The 14861-nt window shown below is 67.5% G+C and overlaps 2 protein-coding genes across 3 annotated transcripts; both read right to left on the reverse strand.

Annotated features, from left to right (window-relative positions):
- Window positions 1–1646: 1646 nt before the first annotated feature.
- Window positions 1647–2798, reverse strand: FUT7 (fucosyltransferase 7). The gene is made up of 2 exons (XM_069474840.1): window positions 2786–2798; window positions 1647–2662 (listed from the first exon to the last, which is right to left on the reverse strand). Exons 1-2 carry the CDS (start codon window positions 2796–2798, stop codon window positions 1647–1649), a joined length of 1029 nt encoding a protein of 342 aa, XP_069330941.1.
- A 4624-nt stretch (window positions 2799–7422) lies between these two features.
- Window positions 7423–13804, reverse strand: NPDC1 (neural proliferation, differentiation and control 1). Of its 2 annotated transcripts, none has more exons than XM_069474842.1 (9): window positions 13577–13804; window positions 10603–10749; window positions 9290–9424; window positions 9044–9214; window positions 8903–8969; window positions 8299–8389; window positions 8144–8223; window positions 7911–8004; window positions 7423–7798 (listed from the first exon to the last, which is right to left on the reverse strand). In XM_069474842.1, exons 1-9 carry the CDS (start codon window positions 13692–13694, stop codon window positions 7706–7708), a joined length of 996 nt encoding a protein of 331 aa, XP_069330943.1. In that variant the 5' UTR covers window positions 13695–13804; the 3' UTR covers window positions 7423–7705. The 2 variants fall into 2 exon arrangements, with proteins under 2 accessions (XP_069330943.1, XP_069330942.1); XM_069474841.1 differs by having other exon boundaries at window positions 9044–9217.
- Between the last annotated feature and the right edge of the window lie 1057 nt (window positions 13805–14861).

Consider the following 14861-nt stretch of genomic DNA (forward strand, 5'->3'; position numbering starts at 1 on the left):
CTGGTCCCCGCTCCAGTGGCACTGTCCTGCCCAGAGAGCCCTGTGCAGGGCGGGCACTACCCCCAGACCCCAAGAGTCAGCTTCCCGAGCCCCTTAGCGGGGACTGGAGCCAGCTGTGCGAAGGCCGGCCCGCCCCCTGAGAGTGTTCTGAGCCACTGGAGACCGAGTGACATCCACTGTGGGCGGGCAGGATGGCCAGGCTGGCTCCACTGGACTGGCTCCGAGTGCCAGGGCAAGGAAGGGACCGGGGCCTCGGGGGCTGCTTCCTGCTGGGCAGGCAGGCTGCTTGGGAGCCTGAGGCCACCCTTCTGCCTGTGGTTCGCTCTCCTCCCCTGTGGGAGAGCCGGGCCTCTGCACAGGGAGTGCGGGGTCCAGTGGATCCCAGATGTGGCCTGGCCTGCGGGGTGGGAGGCCCCTGGATGTCTCTAATGGCTCCTCCCCAACCTCAGTTACCCCACCTGGAAACAGGAGGGGGTGGGGCTGTGGGCTGGGGGTGTCCAGTGTATGGGACACACATAGGACACCCTAACATGAATGTAAGACCTTGAGGGCCGCAGCTCCCCTCCCCCAACCCTCCCAGCTCCCTTTGTGCCACAGGGGACCACCCAGGCAGGAGGGTGAGGGCACGAGCCCCTCCCCAACCTGCAGCCTCAGGACACTTCCTCCTCCCCAGCCAGCCCAAGGGACTAGGTCAGGGCAGGAAGCCACCAGCAGGGCTTTCCCACAAGCCTCTGCCATGGGGGAGGAGGCCCCTGTCCCTGTCCCAGGGCTGGCCGGTCAGGGCCTTGGCCAGCTCCCCCAGTGGGCTCCCCACCTGCCTCCCTCCCCCAGCCCCCTGGCTGCAGCAGCCTCAATGTCCCCCTCGCAGCCCAGCACCCTCACCCGTGTAGCCACCAGAAGTCACTAGTCAGACCCTGTCACAGCCCGGACGACCCCGGCCTGAGGGCTCACGAATGGGGCCCCTAATTCCGGGCTCCCGACCCGCCTTGGCCTTTGGGGTTCACGGAGGGCTCTCTGTCTGACGAGGGTGCCACTTAGCTGAGGCTGTACTGAGTGGGGGGAGCTGGCGGGGGTGGGCAGGGGGAGGACAGGGGCCCTGGGCTGGGCAGGCAGGGGTGAGGTCAGGAACGGGAGGGCCGACAGGGCCGCTGTTGCCTGGCACAGACGGGACTGTGAGATCCTGGTTGGGTTCTTTATTGTGCGCCCTCCTGCCCGGAGCAGCCGGTCCCTCCACCAGGGTCTCCCCGCCCAGCGCGCTGCTCACGGGGCTCCACCCCTGCGGGAGCAGCAGGGCCCTGTGCCTGCATCGCAGAGACCAGGGCGCCTCAGTTACAGAGGAGGCTCAGGGGCCCACATTTGGGCCCCACACACTGCAGCCTGGGGCATCTTGACCCACCCAAGACTTGCCCAAGATGAGGAGGTTCCCCAGCAGCCTGTCCTCTTTGGTGCACCCAGACACCCCATCAGAGCCCACCAGCCTCCTCCTCCAGGCAGCCTCCCCGGCTCAGCCTGCCCCTCCCTCGCCCTTACTTCCTGGCCTCTGACCCCAGCCTCCTGATGGCTGCTGCTGAGGGCCGGATGCTCCGTGGTTTGATTGCGACACTCAGCCCTTCCACCCACACCCACCTCCCCTGGCCAGCGGGAGCTCAGGCCTGGAACCAGCCCTCCAGGTCCTCATAGACCTGGCCTCGGGGCAGGTGGGGGTAGTGGGCACAGATGGCACAGAAGCGTTCCTGCCAGTCGGCCAGCTGCCGTACGCGGAGCCTGTCACGCCAGGCGAAGAAGTGTCGATAGCGGCTCTCGTTCATGCCAGTGAGGAAAGCGGCCAGCTCTCGGGCCGAACCAAAGTCGTCTACGTGCACGAAGGCGTCAGGAGGCACGAAGGCCTCGTAGGTGGCCCTCGGCGGCCCCAGCACCACAGGCACGGCGCCGGCCGCCAGCGCATTGCGCCAGAACTTCTCGGTGATGTAGTCGCGGTGCTGCGAGTTCTCGAAGGACAGGTAGAAGCGGTACCGGGCCACAGTGGGCAGCAGGCAGTTGGCGCACAGTGGCCGCCCACTGGCACGGCCGAACACGTCCACCCGAAGGTGGGGCGCCAGCTGCCGGTACAGCCGCGCTCGCTGCTGCCGCTCCTGGAAATTGCTGATCACCCAGGCGGCCACCCCACTCTTAGCGGGCAGCGGCGGCGAGGGCCCCGAGTGGGCCTCCAGGCGGCCATAGGGCACGAAGATGTCCGAGTCGCGCCGGTAGCTCAGCACCCAGTTGAAGACGCCACGGAGGCGGCTGAGGCCATGCGTGTGGCTGGGGGACTCCATGGAGGCCCACACCCACGGCTGCCCACGTGGCCGCTGGGCCAGGGGCAGGCGGGACCGCCGCGTCTCCAGCTCACGATGGTGGAAGACCACGGCATCCGCGCTGGCCAGCAGGCTCCGGTTGGTGCTCAGACGGCAGTGGGTCATGCCATAGTGGGCGCAGGTGTCGCCAGGCAGCTCTGGGGGCCTGTCAGTGAAGGGCCAGTGCCAGACAAGGATGGTGATTGTGGGCTGGGGGGCTGGGGCACCCCTGGGGGCCGACCCCAGCAGCCACAGGAGCCAGAAGACTGCAAGCAGGGCCCCCCCGGCCAGGCACCCCCAGCTCCGTAGCCTCCGGGTGGGGCTGCACCCTGTAGCAGAACAAACGAGCAAAGAGAGGCTCTGTCACCTGGGGCTCAGGGACACCCACAGGCCCCCTCCCCTCGCCCGGCCTGTGCCTCCCCAGGCTGGGCCTCCCCAGGGCGGCCACTCACCAGCATTGCTCATTCAGGGGCTCCCAGCGTCAGTCACCCGAGATGTCTGAGGCTTTCAAATCACAGCAGCCACCAAACGGAGGTGCCCTGAAATCACGGCTGCACCCGACTCAGCCCCGCCTGGAACTACACCCCTTTCATCTGCCCAAGGTGAGGGAAGCAAGGGGACCTTCCCGCCACCGCCCCGCCCCTGCCCCCACGACCTTTGGCATCAACCACCATCCCCACCCCCGCCTCCCTCTAGTCCTTGGGCTGCGGGGAGCGGGGTGGCTACAAGAGGGGCGACAAACCGGGGCCCAGTATGACGTCTCCACCTGGCCCACACCCACTGTCTCTGGAGAGGCCTGGAGATGACCAGCTGGGCACGCAGAGGAGGACAGGGGTCTAGGAAGGGCCAAGTAGGGGCGCCCTAGGCAGAGGTGCCCCCCAGGCAAGTGCGCTTCCCCCAGAGGCGGCACAGCCCCTCCCAGCCTGGCATCACCCACTTCCCCCAGCTCACCGCCAGCTGGGGCCTGTTCCCCGGGGAGACCCTGGTGCATCACAGATGTGTGTGCTCAGCTCTTTGCAGGAGACCGAGGTTTCTGACTGGACCACCCCACCCGTCCCGCCTCCTGCAACCCAGATGCCCAGAGAGGGGGTCTGTCCTGGGGTGCTAGGCGTGTCTGTCCACAGGGGGCCTCAGCGGATGCCACAGGGTGCGGGCGCCAGGCTGGTCTGGCCCCAGGACAAACTGTGGGGGCTGCGGCGGCGTAGTCTTCCTGTCCAAGGACATGCCTGAGGAAACCCCAGGCTGAGCCCAGGGTCCTGGATGCTGGACGGGCTGCAGCTCACTCCCCCAGGGCTGCGGCAGGAGGGGGCTTTCCAGGCTGGAAAGGGAAGCCGTCCTCATGTCCCTGACGCAAGCAAGCGGGCAGGGGGCTGGCGCCTGCTCCAGGAAGGAGGCTGGACCCAGCCTGAAGTCCAGGCTCCCCCACCCGCTCCAGCCAGGGCCTGGAGCCTGGAGGTCGAGTTCCGAGTTCCTTTTCCTTTCACTCTGGCTCTTCTCAGTTGGGGAGGCGCCATGCCAATGTGGGCAGACTGGGCTGGCCCTGCAGGGTCCCCCCAAACTCCAGCCTACACCCCACTCTTAGTTTCTTTTACCCCAACCAGATGGCACACTCTGCTGTGCAGGGCCCGCGGGCCCAGACATGGCCTGGCAAGGCCTGGCTCTCATGCCCCGTGTCCCAGCAGTCTCAGGCCTGCTCAGGTTCTTTCAGGCCCCAGACGGGGTGTCCTGGGAGGAACAGCTGGCCAGGTCTGCTGGCCCAGCACCATACCCGGGGTCCGCCTCCCACCACCCCTCTCCTCCTTGTCCTGCCCCCCAAGCCCAGACCCCACAGTGAGGACACAGCTGCCACTGGGAGGAGAACCTGGCAGCTGGCAGCAGCCCCACGGTGGCAACAGAGGCAGGCCCAGGAGAGGATGGCAGTTTGGCCCCTCGGAGGCTTCCCACCCCTTGCCCACAGGGCAACCTCTCAGCTGCAGCAGGAACTTGTGCAACGTCCCAAGAGGGAAGGGAGGGCCGCGGGAGCCAACGGAAACCCTCCAGCCACCCGAGGGCTGTGCGCAGGGGCTGGCACCAGAGCGGCAGCAGTGCCACGGCCTGCACTTCCAGTCACCTTGTGTTTAGGTGATGACCCTGGGGGCCTTTGACCCCGGCCCAGCATCTCCTGCCTAGTAGGGGGACGCCAGGCAGCCACACCAGGCCTCGCTTCACCCCCCCTTCCCCCTGTGGCGGGCACCTAGCGGGTGCTGGGTGTGCAGGAAGGAGGCGACCTGGCTGCCAGCTGCCGGGGCTGCTGTCCTTCCTGTTTGCGCGGCAGGCTGGCAGGGGCCTGCCACGGGCCTCACCCACACCACAGCCGCTCCCCTGCCCGCGGATCTTCGGGAGCCTCCCCCAGCCTCCACCCCGGGCTGCTCCCGCTCCTGTTGGCTGCGGGGGGCCCAGTTGTGGGAACCTGCAATCTGGCAGGTGGGGCTCAGAGGTTTGCCCAGAAATGGGTCAGAACGAAAGGCTCTCAGAGGAAAGAAAGGGGCTGAGTCAAAAGGAAAGTCGGGGTGGCGTCATCCTGCCCCTCACCCCACCCACCCGCGACTCGCTGGGTCTGCTGGGACACAGGCGGGCACCAGCCCCGCTCGGCCGCCTGTGAGCACCGCGGATCAGGAACTGCGCGCTTTCCCTGCGACCCTTCCTGGTGGGCCGACCTCTCGGTGGGTGCCATGGGAAGAGGCCTCCCTCCATGGGTGGCAAAAGAGGGGCACCCAGCCCCAGCCCAAGGGGTGCCTCGGGGAGCGGGCTGAGCCTGGCTGCCCTCCTGACCACCCGCCTGCCCGAGGGTTGGCCTGAGCGGGTGGTCTGGACACGTGCCTTGAGGGCCCCCTGGTGGTGAACCCCAAACCCACCTGGCTCCTGAAGGAAGGAGCCTGCCCGCTTTATTCTCAATGATGGGGTGGGGGGGAACCCCTCTGCGCTCACCTCTGGAAAGGTGGGTGCACAGAGGGAGGGGGGCCTTGGGGGCTGGCATGTGGCCAAGCAGGCCCGCAGGCGGGGGCCTGGCAGAGGGGCTGCACACGGGCAGTGCCAGGGCCAGTGGCTGCAGGCACAGGTTACTGCAGCTGTCCCCGCCCTCCCCTCCCAGTCTGTGCCCGCCAAGCTGAGGGTGAGGTGGCGCGTCCAGATCCTTGTCCTTGTCCAGGTGGACCTCCTGGGCCAGCTGCAGGGGCTGCAGGGTGCTGGTCCTCCAGGGACCGCACCGCACCCCCCGGTGCTGCACATCCTCTCTGCTCTGCGCCAAGACCTGCTCCTCCGAGCTGCCGGCGGTGCTGAGGGCTGCAGCCAGGGGGCTGGGGATCCAGGGTCCAGCCGCCCAGCCCCAGCCTGGCAGGGGGTGGGTCTCCCAGGGCCCAAAACTGGGGAGGCTCCCACTTCCTAGGGTCGTGGCTAGGGGATTACACACCCCACATTCTGTGCCAAGTGTGGCCTTGCCCAGAGTCTCCACGTGGATGTGTCACACTAGGGTCTTTGCTGGGGTGTGGGACTGGCACCCCCAGGCTCCTGTGCTGGGAAGGTTGCTAAGGCTGGAAGTACTGTGCTGAGCTTCCTTTCCTGAGAACCAGTGAGGTGGGCTGAGCTGCCGAGGCCACTCCTGTAGACGGCTCAGGGGCTCAGGGTCAGGTCTGGCCAGAGGGCCAAGGCGAGACCTGCCCGCGCTGCTGCCAGGGAAGGTGCCCCTCAGCAGAAGCCCCGGGGCAGGCACAGGAAAGTGGAGGGGAAGAGGGTGGTGGGCCTGTGGGCAAGGCAGGGCAGGCCCCAGGGCAGCCCACCCATCCTGGGGCTGATGGGAGCAAGGGTGGCTCGTGAGGGCTGGGGGCAGGAGTTTGGACAAACCACAGGGCTGTCTTTGAACTGGAAGGTGAGGGCTCTGTGCCAGGTACATGGGCTGAGGGCATCCCCTGCCCAGAGGACCTCAGCCCAGGCCCACCGCTCCCATCTCATTGCAGCTGCCGCAGGGAGGGGGACCCTCCTGCCAGACCTCAGAGTGGGCAGCATAGACCCTGGGGATAGATTGGGGACCCTCAAAAGGCCAAGAAGATGGGACACACCCAGTGGCTGCTTTCACCCCTGGGTCGGGCCAGCAGGGGTAGGACAGGCGGATGCCATGCAGGGCCCAGCAGAGAAACAGTGCCAGGGTGCTCTCGCCCTCAAGTGAAGCTTCGGTCTCTCTGCACCTGCTCTGAGGCTGTCTCCCCTAATGGCTCCGACTGGGTCAGTGAGCACGGAGGTGCCAGGCTGGGTGCCCAGCATCCACCCGGCCCACCTGCACGGGCCCCCCCTCACACCAGAGCCCACGGGAAACAGGCTCCTAGCCACGGGCCGGCCCAAGGTCACAGATGGGGCGGGGGGGAAGGGAGTTTCCTGTCCTGGGTGGGCTCTGACCCCCACCACATGCCGCTGTGGACAAACCAGCAGCTCCAAGCACAGGTGACCCGATTTCCAGCAGCCTCTCTGGCCCACTCTTTCCTCAGGGACCTGGCTGTCCCACACCAGCCTTACCTTTCCCATATCGGGACTGGCGAGGAACCTGGACTTCTGGCCCCATCCTCCCCACTCCCTGGCCTCAGGGGGACACACAGCCCGATCTGCGCCCGGCCTGGGGCCTTTGACCACACAGTCCTCTCCCTGACTCTGGCCTCCTGCCTCCTCAGTTTGCGGGAGTGGCGGCCAATCCAGCCCCAGGCATGCGAGGGCCCTGGCATCTTACTCCCGCACCGGGCCCACCTGGGTCTGCCCGCCTGGCGTGCCCCCTTCCCGCATGTGCTGCAGGGGCCCAGGGGTCTGTGTCGTCCCTGTATGAAACCCACAGTCCCTGCCTGCGGTCCTGCTCCTCCCACCTTCTGCTCAGCTGAGCAGGGGGATAGGGACCATCCTCTCTCTGCCTCTCTCCCAGCCTCCACGGCAGGGTCTTCCTAAGTAGGGGACAGAGAGCCCCCTCTCTCTGGGAGTGTAGAAGGCCCCAGACCTCCCCCTCAAAGGTCCATCCACCAGGGCTGAGGATTATTAACCCATGACTCCAACACACCCAGAAGGCACAGGTTTGAAATGTACTTTAATTGGCTTTTGTCTCCCAAATTCCCCGTCCATGCCTGGGCTCTAGGGTTATCCCTTCCCCCTCCAGTTTGGGGTCCAAACCAAACAGCAGAGACACAAGGGGAACAGAAGTCTCCCGGCACGAAGGAGGGGTCTCCCTGCCAAGGGGTTCTAGGCCCAGCACCCCATGGCCCAGCCACAAGCGGGCAACATCAGAACATGTTCTTCTCAGAGGGAAATGCCGCCTGCCCCTTCCCCCGTGGTGGGAGCACGTGGGCACCACCGGCCTCCAGTCACTGCGGTGCGGACGGTGAGCCTGGGCCCGGCGGGGGCACGGACAGAGAGGCGTGGTCGAACAGGGGGTTGCGGACCTCCATCTCCCCGGTCTGCGAAGGCGGGCATTAGGCGGGCAGCACCGTGGGAGTGGGGGACACCCTGCTGGGGAGGGACCCGCCCCCACCCATGAGCTGGCACACCCCTCCCCCATGCCACACTCACCGGGGCCAGGCCCGGGCACTCGTACACCGTGAAGTCGCCGTCTTCATTCTCCTCCTCCGAGGAGACCGAGTCCAGCTCCTTGGGTTCTTTATGCCTGAGTGGGAGGCGAGATGGCTGGGTCCTCGCTACACCCTCCAGGTGCCAGTGGCCCAAATGGGAAGTGGGGACTGGGACGGGGGCAGGGGGACTGGCAAGGGGGCGGCCGGGTGCAGGGCTGGGGTGGGGGCGCTCACCGCTCCAGGCACAGCATCTGCTGCCTCTGGTGCTGGTAGTGGTACATCTCGGCGCTGTGCGCCAGCCGCTGGTCCCCAGGCTGTGGGGCAGAGGGCAAGGGTCAGGCCACAGCAGGAGGGGGCGGGAGCCGTGGGGCTGGGGGGCGGCCACGCACCGAAATGGAAATGCGGGGCTCCGCGGGCGAGCCGGGGGCCTTGGCGGCCGCGTAGTCTGCCTTCTGGGTCAGGCGGATCTCGTGCTGCAGCCTGCGGGGAGGGGGCCTGAGACCTCGCACGCGCGCGCGGCGCCCCGCCCCCGCGCCCGCCGCCGCGCCCCGCCCCCCCGCCGCCCCGCCGCCCCGCCGCCCCGCCGCCCCGCCCCGCCCGCCGCGCCGCCCCGCCCCGCCCGCCGCGCCGCCGCGCCCCGCCCGCCCGCCGCCGCGCCCCGCGCCGCCGCCCCGCCGCCCCGCGCCGCCCCGCCCCGCCCGCCGCCCCGCGCCGCCCCGCCCCGCCCGCCGCCCCGCGCCGCCCCGCCCCGCCGCCCCGCCGCCGCGCCCCGCCCCGCCCCGCCCGCCGCCGCGCCCCGCCCCGCCCCGCCCGCCGCCGCGCCCCGCCCCGCCCCGCCCGCCGCCGCGCCCCGCCCCGCCCCGCCCGCCGCCGCGCCCCGCCCCGCCCCGCCCGCCGCCGCGCCGCGCCCCGCCCCGCCCCGCCCGCCGCCGCGCCCCGCCCCGCCCCGCCCCGCCCCGCCCCGCCCGCCGCCCCGCCCGCCGCTGCGCTCACCTGCACCAGCAGACGGCGGCCAGGGCGAGGGCGGCCGCGCCGGCCACGCAGAACGCCACGATCAGCACTGCGGGAGGGGCGCGGTGAGGGCGGCCTTCTCAGTGGGGCCCCCCCCCCACGCCCGCCTTGGCCGTGACCTACCGAGGGCGAGGCCGTCACCGCGCCCGCCCCGGGGCTTCAAGGGGGACATGTGCACTGGCCCAGAGGACACAGGGGAGCCCCAGGAGGTGCGGGGCGTGGGTGCCGGGGCTCCCGGCGCTGAGGGGAGGCCGGGCTTGGGTCCTTGACCCCGCTCTGAGAATCCCACAGTGGCTGCTGAGAGAGAGGGCTGGTTAGAACAGGGGCAGGCCGAGGTCAAGGGTGTGGGCGCAGGGAGGGGGCTCTCACCAGCCTCTGGGAGCTGCTGCCCCGCCTGGGGCAGGGGCGGGGCCGTGAGACTTGAGTGCCCAGCCTCCTTCCGGGCTAGTTCCTGGGCCAGGAAGTCGATCTCATCTTCCAGTCTGGGCTGGGGTCGGTCCTCCCCTGGGGAGAGTGAGGGGCCATCAGGTGGAGAGGCCCCCAGCCCTTCATGACAGCACAGCCGCAGGTGGCCTCCCAGGACCAAGAGGCCCATCCAGGAGCCAGACCCTCCCTTCTCCCTCCATGCTCCACCCAGGCACTGGTGGCCTGAGGACAGGGTACCAGCCTGTAGGCACCCCCTCTCCATCCTGGGTTGCCATGGTGACAAGGGAGGGCCTTCACATGAGCAGCGGCTCAGGACAGTGGGGGTGGGCCAGGGGAGAAGGTGCTAGGGAAATTCACGAAGACCAGGCAGGAGAAGGGCACGGGGTCTGTAACCCCAGAGTTGTCCATAAAGGGATCGGCAGGGCACTGGGCAGCAACCCCCTCCCCACCTCCAAGCACCTTCTCCGGCTGAGAGGGGGCCGTGATTCCCCAAGGAGTTGGGAAGAGGCCAAAGTAAGCCCCTGCATCCAGCCCCTCCCCAGTCACCAGGAGACAGGAAGGGCAGTTGTCACAGGTGGGGCTGTTGGCTGGGCCCCCACTGGCCCCCACAATCCAGACAGAAGCTCCCAGGTAGCCCACACACACCACCAAAAAAGGACAACCCTTCTACAGGGCACCCTGCTCACCGCTTCACAGTGCCCTCTTCCACACCCCTCCCAGGAAGCCCCCACTGGCCACACAACCAGCACGTCTCAGCCATCCCAACACTCCGGGCTCCAGCGGGCGGGTGCCCCAGCGCTCACACGGGGCCAGCGCTCTCAAACCTTTGTCACCCCATGGATAGATGGGTAAGCGATGCACAGGTGCCCAGGGAGTGGGGACGTAGATGCCTGGAAGTGTTTTGGGCAGACCCTGTGGGGCCCAGGCCTGGGGAACTCTGACCCCTCCTCTCCCTCGAGGCCACCCCAGCATTTCTCCCCAACATCCCTTGCCCTGGGGGCGCTAACTGCCCCAGGCCTCAGTCCAGCTCCAGGCTCTGTGCCGGCACCGTCTGGAAAGGACTGGGAGGCTACTTGGAGAGTGACAGCTTTCGACCCAAGCGCCCACTGAGTGCAGGGACCTGGTGACCACTGTCACAGAGCTGGGAGCTGGGGCCAGGGACTTCTTAGGGATAGATGCAAACGTGTCAGGGTGGGGAAGGGAGGGAGGAAGGACATCTCGCCCATCGACTTCCCTGCATCTGTGCTCTCCCGTACCCAGCGGCCGTCGCACCCTGGGCACGCAGAGCCCTTGCAGGTCCTCCTGGAAGGGCTGCAGGCAGGGCCCACAGGCGTGTGCTCCTGGGGGACACCTCGCCCGCCTCTTCAGGGCACAGTCCAGGCTCCCAGGACAAGCAGCCACATCTGGGAAGGAAGCAGTGCAGGGCGGGATCAGGGCCTGCACTGCCACCCCTGCCCCTCCCCCCAGCGCTGGCCAGGCCTGGCTGTGGCCATTGTTCTGGGCAGGACCTTCCTCCCTCCTGCCAGGGCTCAGAACCAGGAAGGAAACAGGCCCAAAGCTTTTCAGAACTGTTCTGCCCCACCCACTCCCCAGGGTCCACCTTCCAGGCCTGATCCAGCCCTCGGTAGGAAAACTGACCCTCGCCGTCCCAGCAGCACTGAGCTCCCCTGGGCAGGGCTGCACAGCCCTCCAAGTCCAGCCTCTGGCCTCAGCGTGTCCCAAGTGATCCTGGACCCTCTGTCCAGATTGGGAGCCCCAGAGGGTGGGGCCCAGGTCTCTCAGGAGCAGCAAAGGGCTGGCCAGCCACCTCTCCCACATGTCAGGGCTGTCCCCAAAGGCCCATCACAGAACAAGTACCCAGCTCAAAAGATGGTCCCAGTCCCTGTCTAGCCTCTGGCTTGTCCCCAGGGCACAGAGAAGACCTAGGATAGCATCTGCTGCCCTCACTTGCTTCAGACAAAGAACCCAGGCTGGGTCACTCCTACAGCCAGGGTCCACAGTCAGGGGGCCAAGTGGCACCCCAGGTCCTCAGGAGGCCTGAGCTGAGCAGTGCTGCGGACTCCAGGCCAGGCCCTAGTTCCCTATGTCCTAACCACACTTTCATCTCCCTGCTTAAGAGCCCAGACCATGGTCCCCTGCTTACACACATGGCAAACTGTTCCCATTCTGATGCTGGCAGATGGGGGGCAGTGGCCCTCACTGCCTCAGTTTCCCTTCTGGGATGCAGAAGTTGAGTTGCCTTCAAGCTAAGGAATGTCCCAAGGTCTGGGACCCTGGCCCTAGTCCCAGTGAGCCAGCAGAGCCAGGGAGATACCCACAGGACCTCCAACCCTGCTTGGGGGGCCTGGGGTGGGGGTGTCTCTGGCCAACCAGGATCTTTGCTCTCTGCCCAGCCCCCTGTCCCACACTGCAGGCAGGGTCACTGGGGCCCAGGCGGACATGGGGGACCTTAGCCGGCCTGGCTTGGTTTCCTTGGTAACCTGACACTCAGAGCCTCCAGGCTGTAGGCATCCCTTCGAGGAAGTCCCAGCAACCCCAGCGGCAGGTGGGCACAGGCTCCAATGCCAGGCATCCCCCACCCCCAGAGCCTGGATCAGCAGCCTCCAGTATCTGTGGGCTGGGCCTGGGGCTTGGGCTGGTTAAACATTAAGCCTGGGCCAGCAGGTCCGCCTGGACCCACCCACCAGCTGGGCACCTGGGGAGTCAGATGGTCCCTCCCCCATGCTGATAACCCAGAGTCCACCAGGCCACAGGGTACAAAGCAGCTCCAGGGGCCTCCTGAGCCCCCCAACCCCCAGTCCAGGAGAATGTGGGTGCTGTCCGTTTTGTCTTGGAGAGGAAGCCTCCCCTCCAACCTTAGGTTGGGGAGGAGGTCCCAGGAACAATGGCAGCTGGAGAGTGGCTGGCACATTTGGGCTGCCTGAGGGCCCTCCCGGGCACTGGGCACTGGGGGGGGGGGTGCCTCGGGAGGGGCCCTGCCAGGTCTCCCAATCAGATGACTTAAAGCTGTAGAGGGCACGGCTGAGGGACAGACAGCACCTGGCTACCCCGGGCTCAGCACAACCGCGCACTAACTACCATTTTCTGAAGAGGCAGCTCTGCCACGCTGGCCAGGCATGCTCCCGTCCCAGGCCTCCTCAGAAGCCTCTCCTGGTCATGCCAATGTCCCGTCTGGGGGCACTGTGCCCAGGAGGAAGGCTGCCTTGCTCTGGCCTCTTAAGGTGGCACACACAGAACCAGACTGCCCAGGTTAGCATCCCAGTTGTGCCACATACCAGTCACTTCTCTGTGCCTCAGTTTTCTCATCTGTAACACGGGCTAACAGCACCTCTCCTACAGGGCCGCCAAGAGAATTGAGTGACTGTACCGGCACAAAGTCTCCCAGTTCAGCCCCCTCAGGAAAAGGTGAGCTTTGGATCTTGGGTTCCTGCAAACCTGCACTGCCTGGACCTCCGTGCTCGTCTGTGAAGCAGGGGGGCCCCCAGGACCCTGGGCTGGTCACTTTCCTCCAGAGTCTACCTGCAGCGCTTAGTCCAGAAGACAGAATGGCCAGTGCCCTCGAGGGCAGGGGGTGGAGGAGGAAGCTCTGAGGCCAGAATAGCCTCCCCCTGTTGAAGCTAGAATGAGACCCTGAGCCTGGGACAGATTGTCCGGTGTCCAGGAACCTTCAGACCGCTCCACCGCAGGCAAAGCAAGGCGTGTGCCCGACATCACCGAGGCTTGAGGACGAGCTGCAACTCCCACTCCAGGTCAGACGCGGCCTGGGCCGGCAGGCACCCACGCTCGGCCCTGCACCCGCAGGGGCCGCAGCGACACATGGAAACACACACGCGAAGACGCTCACTGGACAGACCCCGCGGCCGGCCCCAAAGCCAGATCGCCAGCCAGCGGCAAGGAGAAAAACCTGAGACACAGACAGGGTCACGGACCCAGAGACAAAAACAAGCAGCGCAGGAACTAGAAGCGCATGAACTTCAGGTTCGCCTCCAGGAACGCGGAGAGGCCCCATCCCCGGAGCCCCCGGCGGTCCTGGTGCCGCGCCCTCCCGGCCGCGCCTATGTATCCCATCCCGGCAAGGCGGCGCCGGCGCGCACCGGGCCTGCGGGGCCTGCGCCCTGAGCGAGCGAGGGCGGCCGCGGCGAGGGTGACGGAGGCACTGGTCAGTCCGGCTCCCGCCTGGCGATCCCGGCACCAGGCGCCCCGCGGCCTGCGCCGAGCGCTCTCGCTCACCCGGGCGGCTGGCGGCGGCGGCGGCCCCGCGCAGGGCCGAGCCGAGGACAAGGCCCGAGAGCAGCAGCCTCAGCAGCCGCAGATGCCGCGGCACGGGCGGAGGGACGGGCGTCGCCATCCTTCAGCGCCACCGCCGGGGCAGCATGGCACCGTACGGTCCGTGGCTCGGCGCGGCCTCCCAGCGGCGCTTCGGGAGAAGCGGAGGAGAGGGAGGAGGCGGAGGAGGAAGAGGAGGCGGAGGCCGAAGAGGAGAAGGAAGAGGAAAAGAAGGCGGCGGCGCTGACGCTGCGGCAAAGGATCCGGGATGGTGGCGCGGAGTGAGGCTCGCGCGGGGAGTGCGCCTGCGCGCCCCACCTGCGGGGGCGGGACGGCGCCTCCAGGCTGCGTCCCCTCCTCCTCCCCTCCCTCCGGCTCTGGTCTCCTTTTTCCCAGCTTCTCCGGGCTTCGGGGTGCCTCGGCACCTGCGGGCTCTGCGCCGGGTTCTTCCTCGTTCCCCAGAAATCCGGCTGGCATTGGCCGGGGGCTTTCCCGGGACGCGGTCCCCCCTTGCCTCTTCCCTGTCTGCCAGCCCGCACCCCCACCCTTATGGAGCGGAGGATTTGCCCCAGCCTCGAGGCGGGAGCACACAGGAACGCAGGAACACCAGGCGCAGACACACAGGTGCGCCGGGATGCACAGGTGTGCCGAAACACACGCGTAAAACACACACCCAGGCGCGGGGCCAGCCGGGTCCTGACTGCCGCTCTCATTGAGGCCACCAGGGGGCAAAGTGACCTGGGGCTGCTGCTGACAGCCGGCTGGGAGCTGTCCAAGGTGTTCACGGTCCCCAGGTGACCGCCTTTAACGCCTTGGGGCCCCGCACAATGAGCAGCCGGGATGCGCTCCGTACTCCTCACCCGTGGCCTCCGGAGAGCAACCCCCCCCCACCAGGAAACCTCCCTCTTGCTCAGTCATTGAGAGAACAGGATGAGCCTCCGCAACCGGGTGCCGCCTCTTCTCGGCGTCTCAGAACTCGTCAGCTTCGTAAAATAGCTCAAGAAATGGCAGCAGAGTGTGGGGCGGGGTGCGCAGAATAAGAACCACCGCGCCCCCCCCTCACGGGCACCGGTCAGACAGAAATAGTGTCTGAGCTCACTTCCCAGAAAGGTGGGTGGTGGGAAAAGTAGCCAAGTCGCCAAGACCGCGCTTTCCCATCCTGGAGAAAACGGCGCTTGGGGGCGGGGCTGCGGGAGCCCCGGATGCCTTGCGGGCGCAGAAAACTCAGTACCCAGGTGAGAGGCGCAAG

Source organism: Eulemur rufifrons, chromosome 7 (assembly GCF_041146395.1).
Source record: "Eulemur rufifrons isolate Redbay chromosome 7, OSU_ERuf_1, whole genome shotgun sequence".
Taxonomy (NCBI): domain Eukaryota; kingdom Metazoa; phylum Chordata; class Mammalia; order Primates; family Lemuridae; genus Eulemur; species Eulemur rufifrons.